General features: G+C 41.6%; 3 protein-coding genes across 8 annotated transcripts in view; 2 read left to right on the plus strand and 1 right to left on the minus strand.

Moving 5' to 3' along the window:
* Positions 1 to 2,523, plus strand: part of LOC126562237 (dolichyl-diphosphooligosaccharide--protein glycosyltransferase 48 kDa subunit) — a 532,174-nt gene extending 529,651 nt beyond the window's left edge. The window contains exon 2 of the mRNA XM_050218684.1: positions 2,512 to 2,523. The gene's annotated coding sequence lies outside the window, so the exon portion shown is untranslated. The remainder of the gene's footprint in view (positions 1 to 2,511) is intronic.
* LOC126563021 (general odorant-binding protein 70) lies at positions 1,682 to 6,000 on the minus strand. Its single transcript, XM_050219629.1, has 4 exons — positions 5,879 to 6,000; positions 2,149 to 2,367; positions 1,862 to 2,054; positions 1,682 to 1,779 (listed from the first exon to the last, which is right to left on the minus strand). The coding sequence occupies exons 1-4, from the start codon at positions 5,984 to 5,986 to the stop codon at positions 1,682 to 1,684; spliced, it is 618 nt and encodes a 205-aa protein (XP_050075586.1). The 5' UTR covers positions 5,987 to 6,000.
* Positions 6,001 to 8,401: 2,401 nt separating this feature from the next.
* The window catches only part of LOC126561502 (2-oxoglutarate dehydrogenase complex component E1), a 189,470-nt gene continuing 176,263 nt past the window's right edge, over positions 8,402 to 21,608 (plus strand). For 2 of the 6 annotated variants that reach the window (XM_050217690.1, XM_050217692.1), the window contains exons 1-5: positions 16,707 to 16,944; positions 17,020 to 17,160; positions 17,247 to 17,450; positions 20,160 to 20,262; positions 20,964 to 21,023. In XM_050217690.1, coding sequence (XP_050073647.1) covers positions 16,855 to 16,944; positions 17,020 to 17,160; positions 17,247 to 17,450; positions 20,160 to 20,262; positions 20,964 to 21,023 — 598 coding nt within the window. In that variant the 5' untranslated portion in view covers positions 16,707 to 16,854. Of the gene's footprint in view, positions 8,468 to 16,706; positions 16,945 to 17,019; positions 17,161 to 17,246; positions 17,451 to 18,578; positions 18,697 to 20,159; positions 20,263 to 20,963; positions 21,024 to 21,608 lie in introns of those variants that run through there. The other 4 variants (XM_050217689.1, XM_050217691.1, XM_050217687.1 and 1 more) reach the window with 3 other exon arrangements.

The raw sequence follows: 21,608 nt of genomic DNA on the forward strand, positions 1-21,608 counted from the left end.
GACATCTCGCGAGGTTTCCTGGTCAGCGAGGCATTCCTGATCGGCGATGCCTCCCTGGTCGACAAGTCCTCTAGCGGCTGCCACCTCTACCCATAGGTCCGCCACTGGTCAGGATGGATGGGAGGAAGGCTAGCAATGAAAGAAATAATATGAAAATAAACATAAATCAATGGGAAAAGAATAAAGATGGAGAAGATAAGGAAATATTAAATTAACTCCGAGTTTGATGTTACAAGCTGAGCGCGATCGGCGCTGGTTGATCGGATCGACGAAGACGAATATTCGGACTGAGTGTATATAAAATATTGGCCATTCCGATGTAGTAAACTCTCTTAAGAAAACGAACAGCATAAGGCGTAATAATAAAAGCAAAAAAAAGCATCCAAAGAATTTCCAGTTTGTACATTATGTTTATTAAAGATCAACGTATATAAAACAATACCTCATTTCAAACTACTTCCTAAGATAATGAGTAACAGCTTAAATTCAATTTTCGTCCATGCAACGGAAATGTAACCGTTCCACCCCAGTGATACTTTGCACCGGAAGGATTTAATTGGATAATTTCCAAAAATCGATCCATATCTTTGCACGATCTTTGTTTTTGCTGTGTACAATGTCACAGTTTTACAACCAAGTTGCGAAACTTCATCCCTTACCAATTCCCACCAACGATTAGCGCTTTGGCTAAAGCGCGCCTGTTCTTAGGATCTTTATTGGATGATGACAAATTGTTGACCATGTCGCACGATCCAAAGCCCGTGAGAACAACAATGGCTACCCCGGTGAACCGCAAATGCAATTATTTGTGTCGGATGTGGATCGTAATCGGTAGTAGTGGTGTCGTGTCGAGTGAGTGTTCTTTAAAGATTGTTTACTTAGCCGACAGAATCCATTGTTCTTGTACAGCACCGGCAAACTGGTGGCCCTGAATTGTGGACGTTCTTGAGGAAGTTTGGTTGCGTGCGGTAAAATGTGTCCCTTTCTTTCCTCTGCGTCCAGTGTGCGTCCAGTGGTCGTGGAGTCACCGGACAAAGACGGTGCTGAAAAAGCGCTGCCATGTGAACTGTCAACGAGAATTTTAAATCTCGCTACTTACAAAAATGTGATGAAGCTTGAACATGCTTTAATTACTGATCGTATGATGCAGAATTATTGTATACTATCTTTTATTTGAGTTCTAACAGTCTAGTTAATCATTTCAAAAAACTATTCTGTAACAGACATTTTTACCATATTTGCATAGCTTCCCTGTTCGTTGATATTTGCATGAACATCTCATAAAACATAGTTCCTTATGCGTTAATCTGTGGTCACTAGGCTTACCATTGTCTTGAGCTGTAGTGGAATCTACTGAAGCAGAGTTAATTACCATTTTAATGCGCAGCACTGGTACGATGATGCTCATGTACTTAGCATTTAAAAACTGCTTCCATTTCCTTCGAAACCATGTCATGAACAATTAAACCACCCCGGAAAATCGTTAACCGATGGTTGAGCTGGAGTGGACATTTTTTGTACGGGACAGCTTTCTTACGAACTTCCTGGTGACATGTGTCCTCTATTTACTTTTTTTTTATTTGTTGAACTATTTTATTTATTTTAAAACAACGTAAAATCACATTTCGCCAATTCCTCTACCCACTATTATAAACTTAATTAAAAACTAGCACGCAAACACTTAATGATCATCTTCCGTCTGGCCACTGCAGTAGTCCGTAATCATGTCCGAAATGCAGTCAAACACATCGAACGCTACCTCACACTGTTCAAAGTTTTCTAAAATGTAAAAAAAAAAAAACAGAGCTTTCGTTAGCGTCCGATCCGATGGTACAATCTTTCGACCATCCTCTTCTCTTACCAGCAGCATCGTTTCGTTTGATCTGATACTTCTTGGACGTTCCCTTGAGACATCGATCAACGCCACGCAGCGTGGCCATGAAGTAACCATGCTCATTTACCCCGTCCGTGTACAGGCTAACCAAACCGTCCAGCGTGGGCCAACCGTTTTTGTCAATTGCATTATTTTTCCGGTAAACACACTGCATCAAACACTGTAAGATAGACGCAATAGGATATTGGAAATAATAGCGAGCATTTTTGTGTTATTGTTGCGATATTTAGCAAACTTCATTTGTAGATTCTTACACCAGCAATCCATTTGTCCTCGTGGGATACGATTGTTGGGTGAGAAAAATCCAGCGCACCCTCGTCGGCATCTCGCTTTCGACGATCGTGCCACTGACCGTGCTCCGAGGTGAAGATCTTTAGCGCATCCTCGATCAGGCTTGATTTGATCTCCTCCTGGCACTGGTGTATAACCATATCCACCTTTTTCGAGACATTTGGTTTGGTGAGGCATCGTTTCTGGGGGGAAAAGATAAACGAGAAAATAATGAAAATGTCAACTAAAAATAATGAAAATGTAAACAATATTTTTTTGGAAGTACAATGTCGATACATGTTAAAGTAGCTTAGGGGTCACATGATAGAGTCAATGATAAGGCAAAGTTGTAGCTGAGGCTGAGTATCCAGCTAAGGGATATTTAGGCTAACTAACCTAAATCCTGTTTAACAACGATAATTTATTTTTCCTATCTTTTCTCAATCGAAGTTCTATAATGTCCTGTTGTTAACATGTCCTGTTGTTAAGTGACACTTCATGACACTCAGTGGCGGGTTTAACGGTATGCGGAGAGAGCGGCGGGCCTCCAGCTGGTAAGGCCCCCACCCTTTCCCTCCCAGACAGAAGATTCAATTTGGTAGGGGCCACTACTTCCATTCCGCTTAGGGCCTCTGAGGGCCCAAAACCGCCATTGATGACACTGTCATAAGTCGAGTAACTTCCGTAAAAGACTAGGGTGTGTTACTCTAAGGGTTTCTCTCTCTCTCTCTCTCTCTCTCTCTCTCTCTCTCTCTCTTTTAGAAAGAAGAAATCCTTGAGTCTGATTCTTAGACTTTACTTCGAACTTTAAAGCGACCTCCTCTGCCCGAAGGCTTTGTCCAGTTGCTAGATCTGTTCCACTCTAGACTACGCCACCGTTGTCCGATCTTTTCCAGACTCAGGGATTGCAGATTGGAGAGTGTGCAGCGAAGATTCACCCCAGTATTCGTTCGTCGTTTCCTTGCAGGCTATCTAAAGGATGCCCCATCCTACCCTGTTCGTTGTCGGCTTCTTGAATTAGACTACATAGAAGCTTGACATTCCCGCTTCCAGCCTTGCTTCATACCAAGATTCCTTACCCATGATCTGGATGCTTCAACACTGCTGTTTAATTCCTGAACTTCCCTTAGTTGATAAGAATATTTTGTTTTACCCAAGGGGTAGATTTTAATTAATTAAAAGAAGATAAATCAATGTAACTAAATAAATAAATAAATAAATAAATTTAATAAATATAAACAGTAAGATTTAGCTCTTTTCATTGAATTTTTTCGCACGGACATTGACTAGTAAAAGTAGCAGCTTCGATTTACAGCAAAATTATCCATAAAAAAATGTCCAAAAGGGTTTAAAATGAATACTGAAGAAGCAAAAAATCATAAGATGCATCATAGTGTGTCTACAAAAATACCAACTACATCCGTCTGAAAAGGCTGCATGTAATCACTGTCGTAGTTCATGATTATAACCCATCCGAAGAGGAAAGCATCTCCATATGTTAACAAAAATCGCAAAAAGTTTCACATTTCTTGTTGTGGTCACCGTAAGCAGAAACCCGTTTTGCCCATTTTCCCACAAAGTCACCAATGTTGGACGTACCATTTTCGCATGCCGACAACTTATTATTGCGTTTCCTGTGAGAAGAAACCACGGCAATCGAAACTGGTCTTACATGGTCTGTCCCGGTAGATGAGTTTCCTACAAGCCGTTCCGTTTGGTATGGAGGAGGAAGGTTGTGGAATTTTGGTCGAATTTCGTTAACCTGCCCTGTGAATGATGTAATGCTGGATACCACCTTGATATACTCCACGCATCCACGCTTTAGGTGTATTTTTATACATTTTCGTAAATTAAATCGTAACGGATTGTTCTGGATCCATACTATACGTGGCATTAATCAGTAAAAAAATAACCACTTCATGTTGTCCCTCCAGATGTAGCAACCTGTAGCGAAAGTGTTTGCCAAACGGCTTCATAATGTCTCTATCATCTTACCACTCTCTGGTCAAGGTGAGTGGCTTCAGTATCAACCATCTACCGGTAAATGCAACGGGTCTTAAACGGTAACGAATCACCCGGTGCCAAGGTTGCGTCCAGTTTTTATTGTTATTTTCGCCAGCCGATTAGTAGAGAGACGGATCGCTTAGGCGCCTTTAAGCAAAGTAATCACAATGAAGATCGCCATACACGTGGCCGCGTATTCGTATGCGTGTTTTGCATAAATATACACACATGAACACCTACCCTTCCCTTCCTTCCTACGCACGGCACACGCCTCACCGTGTCGTGTTTGACTTTGAAAAATTCGTTCAACGATGGAAAATGTGTTACGAAAGCGAAGTAACAACCTTTTCGAGGAACCGAGTGCGATTTCAACCGGGGAGTTTACACGACAGGGAAAGGAAAATCACGCAACAAGAAAGCCGATTTGCTCTACATGTTCCAAAAATCTGCAATCAAGTTCGATCCATTTGGTTTGATATTGTTGCCGGTTTGGGTTTTATCTGTCACTTTTGAATTACGTTAATTTGCTTTAGGTTTTTTTAGATTTCGTGTGTTTTTTTTTCGAAAATTGGTCCGAGTGATTGTGTCCGAGTGATTGTGTCCGAGTGAGCAACTTATATTGATGTATAAAAAAAATTAAAAAGCAATTTTGTCGACCACAAAAAAAAAAAGAAATATCTAAATATCATCTCTAAAATACGGCTAGCAATCAATAAAACATACAGTTAATAATTATAATTTAAAGATAACTGTATAAAAAGCTCGTAAAATATTTTAAGCAATATTTCAACAAGTTTACATTGAAGAGAAATGAAGTTTAAAATAGAGGCGGTAGAGGCGATAACGGCGCCGGTATTCACATGGCAAGTCTGGGATTCAATTCCCATCCGGACCGTTCTCTCGTTTTGAGGGCTGACTAGCCAACTACATGGTATCAGCAAGTCTAGAAGTTCTTTAAGTCAAGAAGAGAAAAGGCAATATCTAAGGGGAAATTTCCTTCGAATTTGTTTTATTAAGTTAATGCAAGCGGTGACGAACTGTAAAATTGCAACAAACAGTAATCTAAATAATCTAACTAAACTATAATAGAAATCAAGAACCAATAAAGGTCACAAACAGTCTAATGAAAATGTGATAAAAGGAATTAATAAGAAACAAATAATGCAAGAGAAAAATCCATCTAGAAGAAACATTGAGTTAATGGAGTAAGCCCGAGAAAAGGCAAAGAATAAGGAGGAAATGACTATTCTTTATGCGTATATGCATTAATTATAAGCAAATAAAATAAATAAGAAGCATTGAGGTGTAAACTAATGTTTCGAGCATCCTAAGTTAATAAAACCATTCGTCACAAAAGTCTTTAGCAGCTGAACGAAACAACACGGACTGATAAAACACATTTAAATAGTAACAATTTCACTGGTATCATACTTTACACAAACTTCGCACCTCTTCACACAAAACCGTTCAAGATGTTCCAATTATTACACTAAAGATTCCACAACACGGTGTACCGAAACTCCAATCGAACCAAACATTGTGCAATTTCTTCGGTGCGACCTCGTGCACAAAAAGCTCCCCAAAAAAACCGTCTCTCCCCACAGCACCCATCCTCATTACAGAGTTACATAACACCCCAAGTACAGTAGCCGATCAGCGATCGACCGAACGGGCTGAGGACGAGCCGTTAAAGTAAACATCCAAACTCACTTTCGGTGCATCGGCCCGTACCGGGTGCAGCATCAGTTCACTGCAGGCAACAACAGCCCACAGCACCAGCACCACCGACGAAGCCTGGAAGGAACGGTGCCGTCTCATTCCCGGGGTACGTTGAACTTCGGGCGCACTGGAAAGCGATTTTTTTTTCTTTGCAAAGCGTGTCGCTATGCTTCGCGCAATTACACACCGACGTGGTCAGTTCTTTAGTTGCCGCTTACGACGGTACTGCACTTTTTCGTTGCACACGCGTGAAAGCTTCTTCGAAACTGCGGCGAACCTTCCGGCGTGGAATCACGCTCACTACTGGTGGCAGACGGTCGAGAGAATCCTGATCCGCACCATGCGACAGGTTAACAATTTCACTTTCAACTGTTAAACCACACACGACTGCGAGTGAGTGTATGTGGGGTGTACGACAGCATATGAGCCGTTTTTGGGGGGATACGCATTTGCGCACGCTATCGTAACGCACCATGTGTATGCGTGCATGTGTGTGTGTGTATATAGCGCCCACTTTAATCCGTGGGGTGGTTTTCGATCGTACGATCAAGCCGCGCAGAGAGTAGACGAATGATCTTGTCAGCCTTTTTTCTACCGCACATCTTCACCAGCGATCGTCTGATTTGGAAGCTTGGCTCAATCAATGACCCGCGCGTAGGGGTTAATGCTAATGCAACACTCTAACAAGCGTACCAAGCGTTTGAACAAGATGACAAGCCCCCAAAAGAGATGCACGCAGCGAGGGATAATTTGCAGAAAAGAAAAACAAAATTCGGAAAGGAGTGTGCAATTCTAGGCCTCCCACCCCCCTATGAGGCTATGAGGCTCAGCAGAGAGCAGTCTTCAGTTGCGTGTCTTTATATTGCTACTTGTTTAGAGACATTGGGTGCGCGGGCTTACAATTATCGGGTGTTTTATAATGCAGCATCCATCCACCAACACACCAAACGAGCGGCTGAGGAAATCCTGTACAGGGAAGAGGGTTGATTGCAGCTGGTGAAGACACAACATTTACTTTCTTCTTTCCGAAAAAGTGCAAAACGACATTGAGCGTTTTGATCGCCGTTTAGCAGCAAGGGAGATGGAAGCTAACGCTCATTATTCGAATTGACAAACCGTTAACGTGGCTTTGCTGTTTCAATAACGCATCTTGTGCAACGTGCGCGCGAAGAGATGCTTAAAGTGTTGCTGTATTGCCGCAAGAAATCAATTTGCAGTCTTTTTTTCGTTTTTTGATGGAGTGAGATGATGAAAACAACGTCTAAGCTTTGTTTAGTTTGGCTTTATGATTAATAACGAAAAATTAGCAACCGCCTTACAGCTCATCGTTGGTTAAAATACAGCTCTGTCTGGTTTATCATTCAGTCATCTTTGCTTTTGGTCAAGTATTTATTTGAGATTGAAGAACGTTAATGCATTTGTTTTAAAACTGCGTCACATGATTTTTTTTTCTTTGAAATATTTTACAAAAGAGGTTTTAAGTACTTTTGCGTCTTTATTTAGTATTAACAACCTCAGATTTAAACGGGTTTAAACAGGGCCATGCATGTCGAGGGCACGGTGGTTTGGCGACAGCGGCGCCGGTCTTCAAACGACAGAATCGGGGCTCAAATCCCATCAAGATCGTCCCCCCGTAGTGAGATCTGACTAACCAACTACGCGCGGTATCGGAGAGTCTAGTAAGCCATTAGATGGCCGGCATGACCTTAGAGGTCGTTAAGCCAAGAAGAAGAAGAAGAAGAAGAAAGTTGATATAAGGCTATCTGTCAGCTCTCTGTAGCATCACGTCGAAGCAGTTGCATTTAAAAAGAATCCTTTGTTGGTGGAATTAAATTAACTTGAGTTACCAGTAGCTGAATAGTTAGTAAGGGGTGACGATTCCCGATGGGATTCGTTACCAGCCTCGTGGTGTTGGCAATTGCTACCAACTCGAATTCCGGGCCGCCCTGACTAGCGATCTGGCAGACTCATTATTGTTGTACTATAGCCAAAAAATAATATAATACCTATTTAAGTTCTACAAGAATAATAAATCTAATAAATAACTCTAAATATTGCTTTAACTACCTCTTTAACACTATCTTCTTCTTCTTGGCATAACGACCTCTAAGGTCATGTCGGCCATCGAAATGGCTTTCTAGAGTGCCGAATCCACGTAGTTGGTTAGTCAGACCTCACTACAGAGGGAAGGTCCGGATGGGATTTGAAGCCCGGTCCTGCCTTTTGAAGACCGGCGCCGCTGTCGCCTATACCACCGGGCCGCTCCTTTAACACTATGGCACTATATGTTTTGGCTTTTTACCACTTACATCGAGTTACAGGAAATTATACTTCACAATAAAAAAAAAACTTTTAATTGTAAAAAAAATACTGTCTCGACTTAATCTCGGCATTTACAACGTGTAACGGCCACTGAAGCACTAGAATTGCTTGTTGGGTTTCGCATTACCCGAACTCAACTACCCCATGTAAACGTGTTGACGTATCTCGCTTTTCAAATAGAGAAGAGGCAACAAAAAAGGCAAACTGTCACATTCAGCGAAAAAAGAAGCAGAAGTTTGGTGCGTGCGTGCGTGTGAGGTAAAGGAAAATTTCATCTCCTGCAAACTTTGCCACATTTTTACGTTAATTCTGCAAGTATTTAAACAATCTTATGTTATTTCTTATCGCCGAAAGCGTTACCTCTAAGACTGTGCGTGTGTGTGCTTGAAAAGGATGGGAACGGGTCGTTGTAAATAAGTACATTATGTAATGGAAAGTTCTGCCGGAAAAGGGACCATCGTGCGGCAGAAACCATGTGTCCTTGTGCTGAATGCACCCCCGGGGTGAACAGAAGAACAGGGCAGGGCGAGTGTGTGATTGTGTGCGAAATGTGCAAAAATGTGGGCCAGTGTCGCAGCCGAATGTGTTGCACCTAGCACGTTCGCATTCGTATAGTGTGGTGCAATTAATCACATTTCACCGGCTGATGAAACTACCCGTGGCTTCGTGGCAGCCGTAGCACACCCTCGTAGAGCAATCGAGAAAACGCGAGCACACACCTGTATCGGAAAACGTCACCGTACGGCGCCTTTCACTCGGATGAAGTGTGTGTGTGTGCTGGGTGGAGGTGGAGAACGACGAAAAGGGACGGATGGGGAAAATATCTGGGGACCAGTGAAACACGGGAGTACACGTGGGAAGGCTACCAGCAAACTTTTTGTCGCGAAGTAGAATGTAACAGCATATGAAAAGGGGGATTTCCGGTCCATGAAGAGCTAGCATTCTTCCCATTTGGTTGTGTAACGACCGTGCAAACATAGCGTTTAACAGACAAGTTTGTTTTTTCCCTTCCTTTTTTTTTTAGAACCATTCTAAGTCCCATGCTTTGAGGAAGATTACGATGTGCAGCACTAAGCTTCCCAAAAAACAATGCTTCCAAACAACCATCCAAATCGGACGATTGATTAATGAGGTCAAAAGTGGCTCGCTTTGATTATCGTCCACCTAGACGAGCCTCCACCGTGAAAATGGCTGGTGAACGACTCCTTCGGGGCCAGTTCAGCTCAGCTGATAAGCGGCAACGCGTGCTGTGGTGGGATCTTACGGAAGAGCAAAAGGCTCTCCATGCGCGCTCGATTGTTTAGTGAACGCCCTTCATCTCGCATCAAAACACACACACCCTTTGCCGCTGCTGCTGATGATGATGATGGGTGAAATATCATCAACCGGTGGCTGATTATGTCGTCTGTCTTCGCCGGTTCTTACCGGTTCTGGGTGCTTTACGCAGTGAGAAGAGCACAACGAAGCACTGCCAAGTAAGCGATGTTGGAAGGGAAATCGTTCATCCGTATGATGAAGGTGTTAATTTTATAAGGACGATTATCGATCCTCGTATGACACGACAAAAGATGATAATTGATGAAAAGTGTGTCGTGTGACCGGGCTCTCGGGTTCGTTCGAGAACGAAGCAAAAAAAAGAAGTGTCACACAGAGAACGTGCATTATCTCACCGTTCCGTTCTGGATGGATCTGGTTCAGCAGCCACCGGACGCACGATCACGGCACGGCAGACAAACGTCGTCGCAACTACGCAGTGGACGACAAGTCCACATAATGCAATGCATATGTATGAAGCTAATGTAACGAGTTGTCCAAAGGTTCTGTCACACGAGCCAGCAGCGATGATAAGCATGGCACGAAGGTTAAGAATCATCCGCTCAGATACGGCCCATCTTGTCCACGGGAGTAACAATCAACTGGTTGCAACGGCTCAGTTGAATGGCTCGTTAATGAAATTTGAATAAGCAAAACGTCCTTCAAAAACACTGCAATTCCTCCTGACCGTGGCACATATACCAAAACATCGTTTGGCGGTTGTCGCTGTTATCGGATTTCGATTCGCACAGCAATGCTCAATTATGCAAACCTAAGCTGCGCTGTGTAAACAAACTAGTAGCAGCATTAGAGGTACCATACTATGTTACTACTGCGGGAAGCGTTTGGTATCGCGCCGGTTGGTTTTAAATGCTGCTTGAAACAGTTATTTGCTATTATTAGCAGTTGATAAAACAGCGTTCCTGTTTGAATGTAGTAGAAGAAACTGTTGCTAACGCTTGACTTTGTTGCGGTTGATGCGGTATCGAGTAGGGCAGAGAAAACAACACATAATACCACCGTCTCTCTATGGGACTCCATGGGCCGGTGTAACTAAATTATCCACGTACGTTGTGGAAATTCCTTTTGACGTATTTGCAATACAATCAACTCCCATATAGCGAGTATCTCTATTCCCAAAATTTTCACATAGAGGAAATTGGGGCAAGTGTGTCACGTTAAGCAATTTATGCTATAATTTATTTAGATATATTTTTTTACGAAGCTAAATTTGCTTTCATTGTCATTTTACACTTATTTTTCGTTTATTGATCAGTCCCAGGAAAAATAAACGCCAAAATAACTGTTTTACGTATGTTTAAAAAATGGTTAATAATGTTGTGATTTTTTGAGTGTTAGAGTAAGACGTCGATCTAGATAAAATCATCTAAAATTGTGTAAAAATTTAATTTCAGATCAGGTGTTTCATTACTATATGCTAGGAGTAATTTTGATTCATCAATTCCTCCTCTTTAGGGTTTTAAAAATTGTTTCATAACAACCAAAACTCAGCTCCTAACTGGCCTTAGGATCTGCCTCCTTGAGCTTCTAGCATTTCACACATGTTATCAATGAAATTTCGTGGTCTAAAGCGGTTCGTGCCATCAAAGTGCAATTTTTTGGTCACGATAGCCCTTGGCCACCCTTTCTAGGGATCTATTCCGGTTAAATGTACGCATCATATTTCTTCCCTCTTAAGTAAAAATGAAAAATATCCTGTAATTTTAGTGCTATTGATACATGGACAAATAAAACATATTTTTGCGATTAAAAATTTCTTACAATTATTGGCGTTACGAAACAGAAATTCGCTGACCAATTCATCCACTTTAAGCGAGCACTACTTCGGCGAGGAACGATAATCATTTTACGGAGGAAAAATGATGTGAGAATTTATTTGTATATGTAGTAATGGATTGATAAAAAAAATCTCAGCTTAATTCTGTTTTATTACAAGTCGCGATCGCAGTCAAAATCGCGATCATGATCCGTAAGTTGCTCTTGAATGCGACCAAAAAGTGCAACGTATGCATTTTTGCTTTGTTGTTGTAAGCCTCGTTTGCGAGCCTAATATGACTCGCTTGCCAGATTCAAACCTCCCGGCAATATACTAAAACCAACAGTCACTTTATTGTTTTATGGATTTTCTTTACTTGAAACCCGCGCTACCCTCCGGTCCGATTATCGATGATTTTTAACGGTCCGAAACGGCAATGGGGTAAAAAACACGGTCTCGTGTATTAGTAAAGTACATTGTGTTTGCCCGTCCACGACAGACAGCCTATCTATCTGTGTCTGTCTCACCGTGGCCGCCAAATCATCGCGCACACGGCCAGTCGCTCGCGAGCTGTCGTTGCGCGAACATTCGAAAAGTCCGCGACAGAGTAAGATCCGTAGCATATCGTTCGGCTGCTAAGAGAGCTTGCCGAGAAAGGTACGTGTGCGTGTGGTGGCTTGAGCGTGCGTTGTTATTGTGTCCTTCATGGGTGCTAGAAAAGCGATTTGCACAGGGGTGTGTGAACGTATCGAGTCACCTCCAATAAATGTGTCCAGTTCAATGATCTTAAAGGGCTAAGTAACAGTGATAGGACATCCCAGAGATCGTTCTTTGATGTGTGTAAATAGAAGTGGTCGGAGCAGAGTAGTAGCAAAGTAGTGGCGCTTTTGCAGGGATTTGTTCGCGTGTTACATAACGGAAAAAACGGAATCCACCCAACCCAGTGTTGGATGGAATGAATAGAGCCGCAGCTAGAAGAATGTGTTCAGCTTAGCAAATTAGGCGCAGCGATTGTACAGTTAACAACCCCATGTGACGCCCCGTAAAAAAGCTCCCAACACATCGATTTGGACGACCTGCAAGAGGGTGAACTGACTCACAAATAATAGCCCCAAACCGGGAGGAATGATCCAAAAACTGCTCTCTAGCTATTAATCCACCGAAGATTTGTTGGCTTCTTTTTCTTTCGCCCTTTTTTTCGCAAGTCATTTTTTATATACCCTCCGAACCTGAGCTAAAAGTTCGCGATCGAACTTGATCTTTCGCTTAGGTAACCCCGAATGTGTGAAGGTTTTCCGAACCGTCGATGATTTACCTACCCCGTAACTGACTAGCCCGCCCAGAAACCTTCGTCCTCCTGCCCGAACTCTCCGATTCTCTGTTTGAAAACTGTTCAAAAATAGAAATTGTGTTTTAGCAAAGAGCCGAGAGCCGTGTGTTGTTGCCTGCTGTGAGATGTGTTAGAGGTGGTGCCCCGGATTGAACTGAGAAGCGGCGAAAACGAGTGGGAGTGTGTAACTAGCTGTAAATGTTTTGTTTTTAGCGCAAGGTTCAGTGGTTATGCAAAAATCTGTTAGGCCCACCCTTCTCACAGAACACATCCCGTCCTCCGTAACTGGCGAGCCCTTTTCAGCTGGAATGGTTCTGTCTTCTGTTTTGTTCAAATTTATCTCTGACGTCTGCAGCGTAGTATATCTTTATCTAATCGTTTGCTGGGTGTTTGTTGCCGTGCGGTAGAGATGGAGTATCTCATGCCAAAAGGGTGGACACAATCCTTCAAAGCGTTTTCCCAGAACAGTGTACTATCAATTAGATTGGTTCGTTCGATAGCTTCTTCGGGCTTCAGTTTCATGAGTCTTTCGACCTAGGGGGACACAGATAGTAAACGCTTTACAACATGCGATTGATAAACGGCCACGGCCAACCCCTTTTTCTCAATTCACGTGTTTGCCAAATGTTGCATAGCCCTTGCGATTCGGTGCGCGCACCTCAAATCGAAAGTGACTTTAAACGTGCCCAATTTTATTGATTCCTTGCCAATCCGTGGACACGTTGTGTTGTGGGGCGAACAAAACCTTCGCCAAAAGTTTACGGGGACAAGGCCAACGCATGCGATTCGATGCAACCGTACAATTGCTCCTCCACCTCGGGATTATCCTTTGGATATTTCCGCAGGAAAAAAAAGTTGTCCAAAAGACCTCCAAAAAAACCGGTCAGTGTGCTGCGAATCAACTCCACGAAAGCATGACTTCCTCCTCCCATAAGTCAACGATCGCAATCTCGATCGTTCGCCGGACGGGTTAATTCGATCCGAAAAATAGGGGGAAGTTCCACAAAAAACGGGTTTTTTGGCAATCGCGAAACAACATATCCAGTTCGATCCGGTTTGCCGATTAAATGAACATTTTTGCAGTCTTCATTATGCTGCGCAAAATATCGCCCAGGTGGTGCCGGAGCCGGTTCAGTGTGGAACAAACAATATTTTTTTGCTGATACACACATTCCACCGCAGGCGTAGTGGTGGGATTCGCTTGAAGCAAAGGAGGAACGGAAAGCAACGCGTGATGATGATGCGAGAGTGAATCACGTGCTCTTGCTGATTAGCGAATGCGCGCGCGCCTCCGCAGTGCGCCGTCGCCTGTGACGCATACGCGCACCACTGAGGAAGCTTGTGTGCGTCATCTTCTGGGTTGGTGGAACCGGCACATGATGTCATCGAGGCTTGGAGGGGGGTTTTTTGGATGGTAAATTGTAGCAGATGTTGTGACGAAATTGTACCGGATTTTCTTTATCAAATTTTCGTTTGATATCAACACATCCGGCAGGAGCTTTATCTACACAATTTGATAGGAAAAATGTTGATAAATGTATATATTTTTTTGTAGGAAAAGTTATCGAAATGCTTGACCAGTTGGCAACGAATTGTTTCGGGAGGACGACGGAATACTGCGCAATACACGAAACCATCCTCTCCTCGACGGACGACTTCCTCAAGGATAGACGATGCTTAGCGAAACAGCGATAATTATACTCCCGATCGTGCAGAAAACGTTGATCGTCGTGGTGCAACTTGTTCACGTCGTGACACGTCTATTTCGCCTCAATTGACGCACGTGGTTTAAGTGCGTTGTTTTTCCAAATAGATATGTTTTTGACATCTGTTTATTGTTCGACAAGACTATTTTCCTGCTATACATGTTGATGTCATTGAACTATGATACGCGTTCCTCACCTGGATTGGCTTCATCAGGCAAACGGAAGCTAATTATCTATCCATAAACTATCAGACCTTCCATCCGGTTAGGCGATAACACAGGGAAGAATATGGTGCAGCAGGAAGGTTGTTATCGATTTCAATGCTTTGCCACCTTGCGAGAGCCGACGTGACCCCCACCCTAACGTCAACAATCGAGAAGGATGAGGTTACACACCCCAGTATTCCGCATGGGGTTCAATGTCAAGGTCGCACACGATAGTCTCGCACGATAGAGCACCCGCACACAGGGCGAACAGGTTCGATGTTTTGTTCTACTACGACTGTTCTCGGTGGTTCGTCTGCTTTTCCACCGTCACGCGACACACCTGCTGTACAACAAAGGGGAAGGGAGGGTCGGTAAGAGAGAAGGCTATTGACTATCGTCTCCAACCGAGGACTTACCTCGCCACTGTGCGGTGGATGTTTTATTTATAGGCTTGCGAGCCGTAAAACCTTAGTGCTAGAGAGGGAAAATGCTCATGTGATGAGGGAAAAGTCGTGCTAAAGTGGCCGTCGAACAAGCATAATAAGACGGTTTTTGTGTGTGTGTTTTGTATGGAATTTGCAAACGTGTTATGCAACGTGATTATGAATTCTTTCGGCTGTTGTGCGACCGGCTTCAAAGTAATGTCAAAACAACTTTATATTTTAAATTCTAACCCACATTTTGAGTGGATTTGATCAAGCAAGAAAGGTTCGACAAATAGGTCTTTTTATGGCAACGATAACACTCTGCTTTAGTGCATTAAAGCACGTTTTTATTGCTGTCCAGAGGTCGTTAATTCTTCGCAAAATAAGCTCGTAAAAATTTCACTGCTTCCAACAATCCCGTCAGGGGGTTCTCGATGTGATTTTTTTTAATTCGAATGGCATATGCTTAAAAGGCTTATTTTAATGTTTTTTTATTAGATGACCTTCTGTCTTCAATGCTTAATCCAACCGTTTTTCGTCTTTTGTATTCTTCTTCTTGGTTTAACGATTTCCAGGATCATGCCGATCATATACTGGCTTATGAGGCCTATTGATACGACGTAGTTGGAGAGTCAGTCCTTATTACGTGGTAACGGTCCAGATTGGAATTTGATCGCTGGTCCTTTATATTTCTACTACGGTGCAGTGTGACTGAAAAATGGGGCAATTTTTTCTTGTGGAAATTTGGATATTATCGTCGGGAAATTTTATAGTTCGTAAGACGCGACCATGTCTAAGACAAATAGATTCATGTGAATAGATTCATGTTGCCGGTGTAGAACGAAATTATTGAGGATCTTATCAAATCATTCTGTATCCAAGACGGGGAACCAACTGGCCTTTAATGCCCGGGAAAAGTTGAAGATAATGAACAGAGTTAGACATGTATAAGGTTCAGCTAATTGACGATTGAATTTCCGGAAAGGGCATATATATAGGTGGAATTTATATTAGTACTCAATCTGTTCCGTTATGCACACATTTAAGCTTGGAATTCTGCTCAAATATAGCTTAATTAGTCTATGTAAATATACTGCAATACAACTGACTGAACTAGTCTAGTGAGACCGATTTCAGTGCCTAACATTGCATCATCGTTGTTTTATTAAGTGCTCCCACGATAAGAGTAGCTGACCGTGACCAAGTTTTGTTTTCATTAGGCCTTAGACAATTAGCAAGTGCGATGAAAATGGCGTTAGATAAGAATTTTGTGTTTTGTTTCTCATCTTTCACTCTACGCAGTATAAATTGTTCAAAATCAAATTACAGAGATAATCTGGATGCTGCCTTGTCACGAGAGCTAGAGTTAGCTAGTGAATGTTCCTAGATTTTCTGGTTGCTTGCATCTCGCGTTATAGTTTCAACGAGTTCATCTACTCAACAATATAGATAAGCACAATCTAATGACAAAAATCTGGTGGTTTGTAGTATTTCCCGTTTATGGTGACAATGCTGATAAGGGAATTCAAATTTTCCCGCACGCACACACATATGCTTACAGGATAATAACGTATGGTATAAACGAGTGTAACTTTTTCGTCGTCATAGTAGGCCTCAGCAATGAAAGCAGTACAATTTATTCATTTGGCTTTATTAGTCCTTTAAAGTTTATTCCACTCATTAACAGCAGTATATAAAAAGAAAACCAAATTAACTAGTTTTAATTTCTTCGTCTACAGAATCTGATCCAAATCGTCGTCCACCGACGCACCTTTTGTTCGGTACGGGTCACACGGAATCTTCCGTCGTTTAAACATTTGGACTAGTGCTTCTCTACCATCTATCTCTCTCTCCCGTAAAGAGGTTTAGGACAAAACAACTGTCAAAATGCATCGCGCAAGAACAGCTCTCCATATGGTGAACCCGATGGGTCAGCAGAATTTCGGAGCATTTCTGCTGAAGAAACCAGCGTCGAAGGTAATATTGTTGAGGTGGCGCTGTCGCATCAATGAGAATTGTTTAAATAACGTTTATAATGTTCTTTTTCTTTAGCTGACCACGGAACTGGTTGCCGCTTCGTCCGTGAAGCTTTACAACTCCGCTGCAGCCGAACCGTTCCTGAATGGTTCTTCGTCAAACTACATTGACGATATGTATAATGCATGGCTGCGGGATCCAGCTTCCGTGCACGCGGTACGATTGAATGCTTCCTCTCTCTCTCTCACCTGCTGTTTGTATTGGTATTCAAACTAATTAAACATCTTTCAATTACATTTTAGTCCTGGGATGCATATTTCCGCAACAACTCGTACGCCGCACCACCGAGCTTAGCTCCGGTACCGAAGAACCATGTACCCGCCGCACAGTACCTCGGCAGCTCGCTGCCAGCCGTGGCCGGCGGAGGCGTCGCCGTCGGTGGACGTATCGACGATAAGCTGATCGATGATCATCTTGCCGTGCAAGCCATCATTCGTAGCTATCAGGTAACGCTAACTATTCACCGTTATCCCTTCGCCCCTAGCCCTCATCCCGGCCATGATCCGTGTCAGAATCCAGAATTCAGACTATTTAAAAAAGAAATCATCCAATCGTTTATACCATAAAATTCCCACAATATCCTCTCACTTTTTTCTCTCTCTCGTGTGTCATACGTCCTCCCTAGACCCTTCCAATGGTTTCTCGTTGACCCCTGTTTACCGCGATTTCCCAGTTTTATTCCTGCGTCCAGTTAAACTGTTATTAAAAGTAGTACCTCTGTATACCCCTCCTTCCGATGGCTTTGGAAAGCAATTTCTAATTGGTTCCAAAAAAACCCCAATAGTTATTTGCTAAATAATGGGCTCTAAACGTTACACAAATGATGAATGTTATTTAGTAATTTTAGTTTCATATCAGTTTGCTTTATTTTGCCAGTCTTCGGAAGGACACGTTTTTGTTTTCTGTCTAAATATAGTTACTGCTCCTAAACAAATGATAAATTATCTAACTTAAAAATTCTGTTTTGCTCGAAATTTATTTTTGCGGGATCTATATGTAACTGTGATTCAGTTTATTTGTTTTGCATGACATTGTTCACGTTAGTTATTTTTTTGCTCTGTAAAGTTTTTTTTTTACAAATGAAATGGTCCAAAATATCTACTGCAAGTCTGAATAGAGAAACATAACGTAAACATGTCTTTCCTCAGATTAGAAGCAAAGATTACAAGCGGCGTAATATTCTCAATATTGCTCACACACATATTTACTCAAGCAAAATACGAAAGATGTTTTTATAATAATTCTTAAGGCAAAAACAAAAAAAAACATTCAGCATTCTTCAAAGGGTATTTTAACAAACACATCTGCCTGTAGAATTGGGTGTAACATGAAGGATAATAGTATTCGCTCGACTTATCTCGCGACTCCCAGAAAAATGTGTCCATGCTTGAAACTTAAGGAAAAAGTAGAAATTTGTCTTGCCATCACTTATTAATACGAAGAAAAAAAGCCCTCTCACTTCGAACAAACCACACATATCGAATTAAACGCATTAACATATTCTATATATTTAATCACCAACAACAACAAAAAAAACCTTCATCGAAACAACTACTTACCCGCCCCCTCTGCAGTCCCGTGGGCACCTGGTTGCGGACATTGATCCGTTGGGCATTCTGAATGCCGAAATCAACCCGGAGAGAGCGAATCTGCGTGCGAATGAAAAAGTAACCCGCAGTTATATGAACTTCGGTAAATTTAAACGCCTTTACTCTCTTTACTCTTTATTATCTTATCTGCCTAATATATAATACCCTAACTGTAACAGTTAGCTTCGCCTTCTAATACTCAACTTGCATCTAGTGTTTAAGCTGCTGTTTAAGAAACAATGATTATTTAACCACTTTTGTCCACTGATATGGATTGAGATTCGGATGATGCAGTGAGGAAAGGATGATTTTCTTTAGGGCGGTTGCAATCATGATGAAATTTAAATGCCATTTTTCTTATTAGATAGATTAAATTTATACAAAAAGGTTTCAAAAAGCTGTTTGATGTTGTGTAGCGTTAAGGGGTTAGAAAATAACAACATTACTGGGATAAGCAAACTCTAAGTAACAACAAAAAATTCTACCGACAAATGTACTTGGGCGGCCAACCACTAACCTGCTAATAATTGTGCGAGTGATGTATTATCCTGTATAATTTTGTGAGCGTATTACAATCTGCGATGGTATTATAATTGCTGGGACACTTTAAAGTCGATTTTTTTAAGTTGAAATATTCATAATTAATATTCAGTAGTTCATATTAGTAAAGGTTTGTGTCCTTGCCAATGTGTTCCAGCTTAAGTAATTCATCGTGGATTTTTCTTTACGATTTAAAAAAAAAATCATTTATGTTTCATGTGTGTGCGTTTTTGTATACTTTGTGCTGTTTTATTTTTTGTTTGTGTTGCTGCTAAATGTCTGTAAAATTGCCGCTTTCCGTTGCAACTATATTTAAGTTATGTAAATCCTCCCGTTGTAAAACATTTCCCACATATCCTTTCCCTGGTCGAGAAAATCTTCCTTTTCGCGGCCCTTTCGCGTAAAAATCGTCATAAAAGTTCAACGATAATTTTACATTCTCCCGAAATGTTGTACAACTTGAATCTTTAATAATTCTATCTTTTTCTAGCACATGCGCAAATTTGACTGATTTTTGCCTTTTTTTCTTCATTCCATCCTTTTTTCTCTCTCTCTCTTTTATAATGTTGTGCGACACTGGGTGGTTTTTGTATATTAAAAAAAAACAAACACCGAATTCTTTAAAAAAATGTCCAAAATTGATTTCACCAACGAATTCCATTTCCCATGTCACATCGCCACACCGCAACACGCGTCTGTGATTTTTGTCAATTGTAATCATATTTTTACCTACGCCAAACCAACAACTTAACAACAAATGCTCCGCTACGATTTTCTTTTATCTAACAAAACTTCAAAAATTTTCTACTTTCTGTGCACCGCCACCACCACTTTGCTACGTGTGTAATTTGATGGTCAACAATTGCAAATCCACCAAACCCACGGCATAATCTGACCACCACACCAAATTACGGGTCCTCTGTGGGCATTCACATTGTGTGGTGTGCGTGCGTGTATGTCTTCATGCGTGTTTGTGTGTGTGCCGTGTGCGTGTGTCTATATGTGACTCTGTGTAATAATGTATAGATCAGAGGGCATAATGTGGCCCGTCTTGACCCGCTCGGCATCAATAGTGCAGACCTGGACGATAAAACTCCACCAGAGTTGCTGTACTCGTCCTACCGTTTTGGTGAGTATCGATCGGATCGTCACGGAAGACTGTATGTGTAAATGTGTGTAGAGCCGTAAGCCACCACCAAGATGCCACCACCCTACTACTTACTCTCCTGCTACTCACGCGTGTATTAGGGCGGTAGAATTCATCCCACACATCTGTCACGCCACTCTGTCGACATCACTGTACTTCTTCTGAAGTTTTGTGTTTCTTTTTTATTTAAAAGAATAAAATTGGTTCCATGATTTGCTCTATTGCTAGTTATTCACCTTACATGATAGGACATCGAGGAAACATTTCATTACCGATCATGCTCCGGCCATGGTTTGAGGAAACAAAAACATGCTCTTTACCATCGCATTTTCTTCCTCTTCATTTCATACGTATCTTTCCGTAGCCATAATTCATGCTACATTTCAAGTATGATCCTTGTACGGTTTTGTGTGTCCTATCTTTAAAAATCCGCCCCTAGCTTGAGCCGTACCCTACGAGCCAGCATCCAAACTGAAAATCTTTTTTGTGAATGTGAAATTGCTCTAAGAAAACCACAAAAAACGAGAAAACATTCAATTATATTTGATTTCTGATTCTGTTTCCTTTTCTTCTTTGAATGCATTTATTTTTTCCCCTCATTCACTTCTCTCTTCATTCGATGTTCGTTTTCCGTTTGAGCATTTCCGTTCTGTGCACTTTTCATTTCCACGATCAATAAATAGTACACCAAAGGATCTTGGAGTGTGTAAGCAATGAAGATCGTCAACTGCTGATGGGGATGAGTAAGGAAGAACACCAACCAAATAAATGCAAAACGACAATACGCACAATGTAGAGCATGTTGCTCTCTGCCTTTACTTAAAGAATGCAATCACTTTACTTGCCAATGCTTTTACATACTTTGTACATTTTATAGAATCGTTTTCCCTTCTTTTTTGTGTATACTTTTAGTTTTTGGTTTGTTTTATTTATGTATGCTTTTTTCCATTGTTTTGTTCCCCTTGCAACACCAGACTACAACAAAAACGCTACTACGATAAAGGCATTTGCTTTTCTCTGTATATTTGCTTCATTGCTTTTTTTTTTACTATTTTAACCAACCAGCATACTAACACAACGCTACAACCTTTCTTCGCGTGCTTTTGTGTACAAACTGACACAATACGTACAAATTTGTATGCACAATGCACATTGTATTTGGGTTCTTTTCTCACTTCCTATGATATATTTCTCTCTACTTTCTTTCTATCAAACTTCTTTCCGTTTTGTGCACCGCTTGGGAATGTAGTAAGAAATGCAGTTTGCCTCTTTTTATTCCCCACTATATGTGTTGGTAACAAGCAAGTTTAACGCAAATGCAGGGAAGC

This window comes from Anopheles maculipalpis, chromosome 3RL (assembly GCF_943734695.1).
Source record: "Anopheles maculipalpis chromosome 3RL, idAnoMacuDA_375_x, whole genome shotgun sequence".
Lineage (NCBI taxonomy): Eukaryota > Metazoa > Arthropoda > Insecta > Diptera > Culicidae > Anopheles > Anopheles maculipalpis.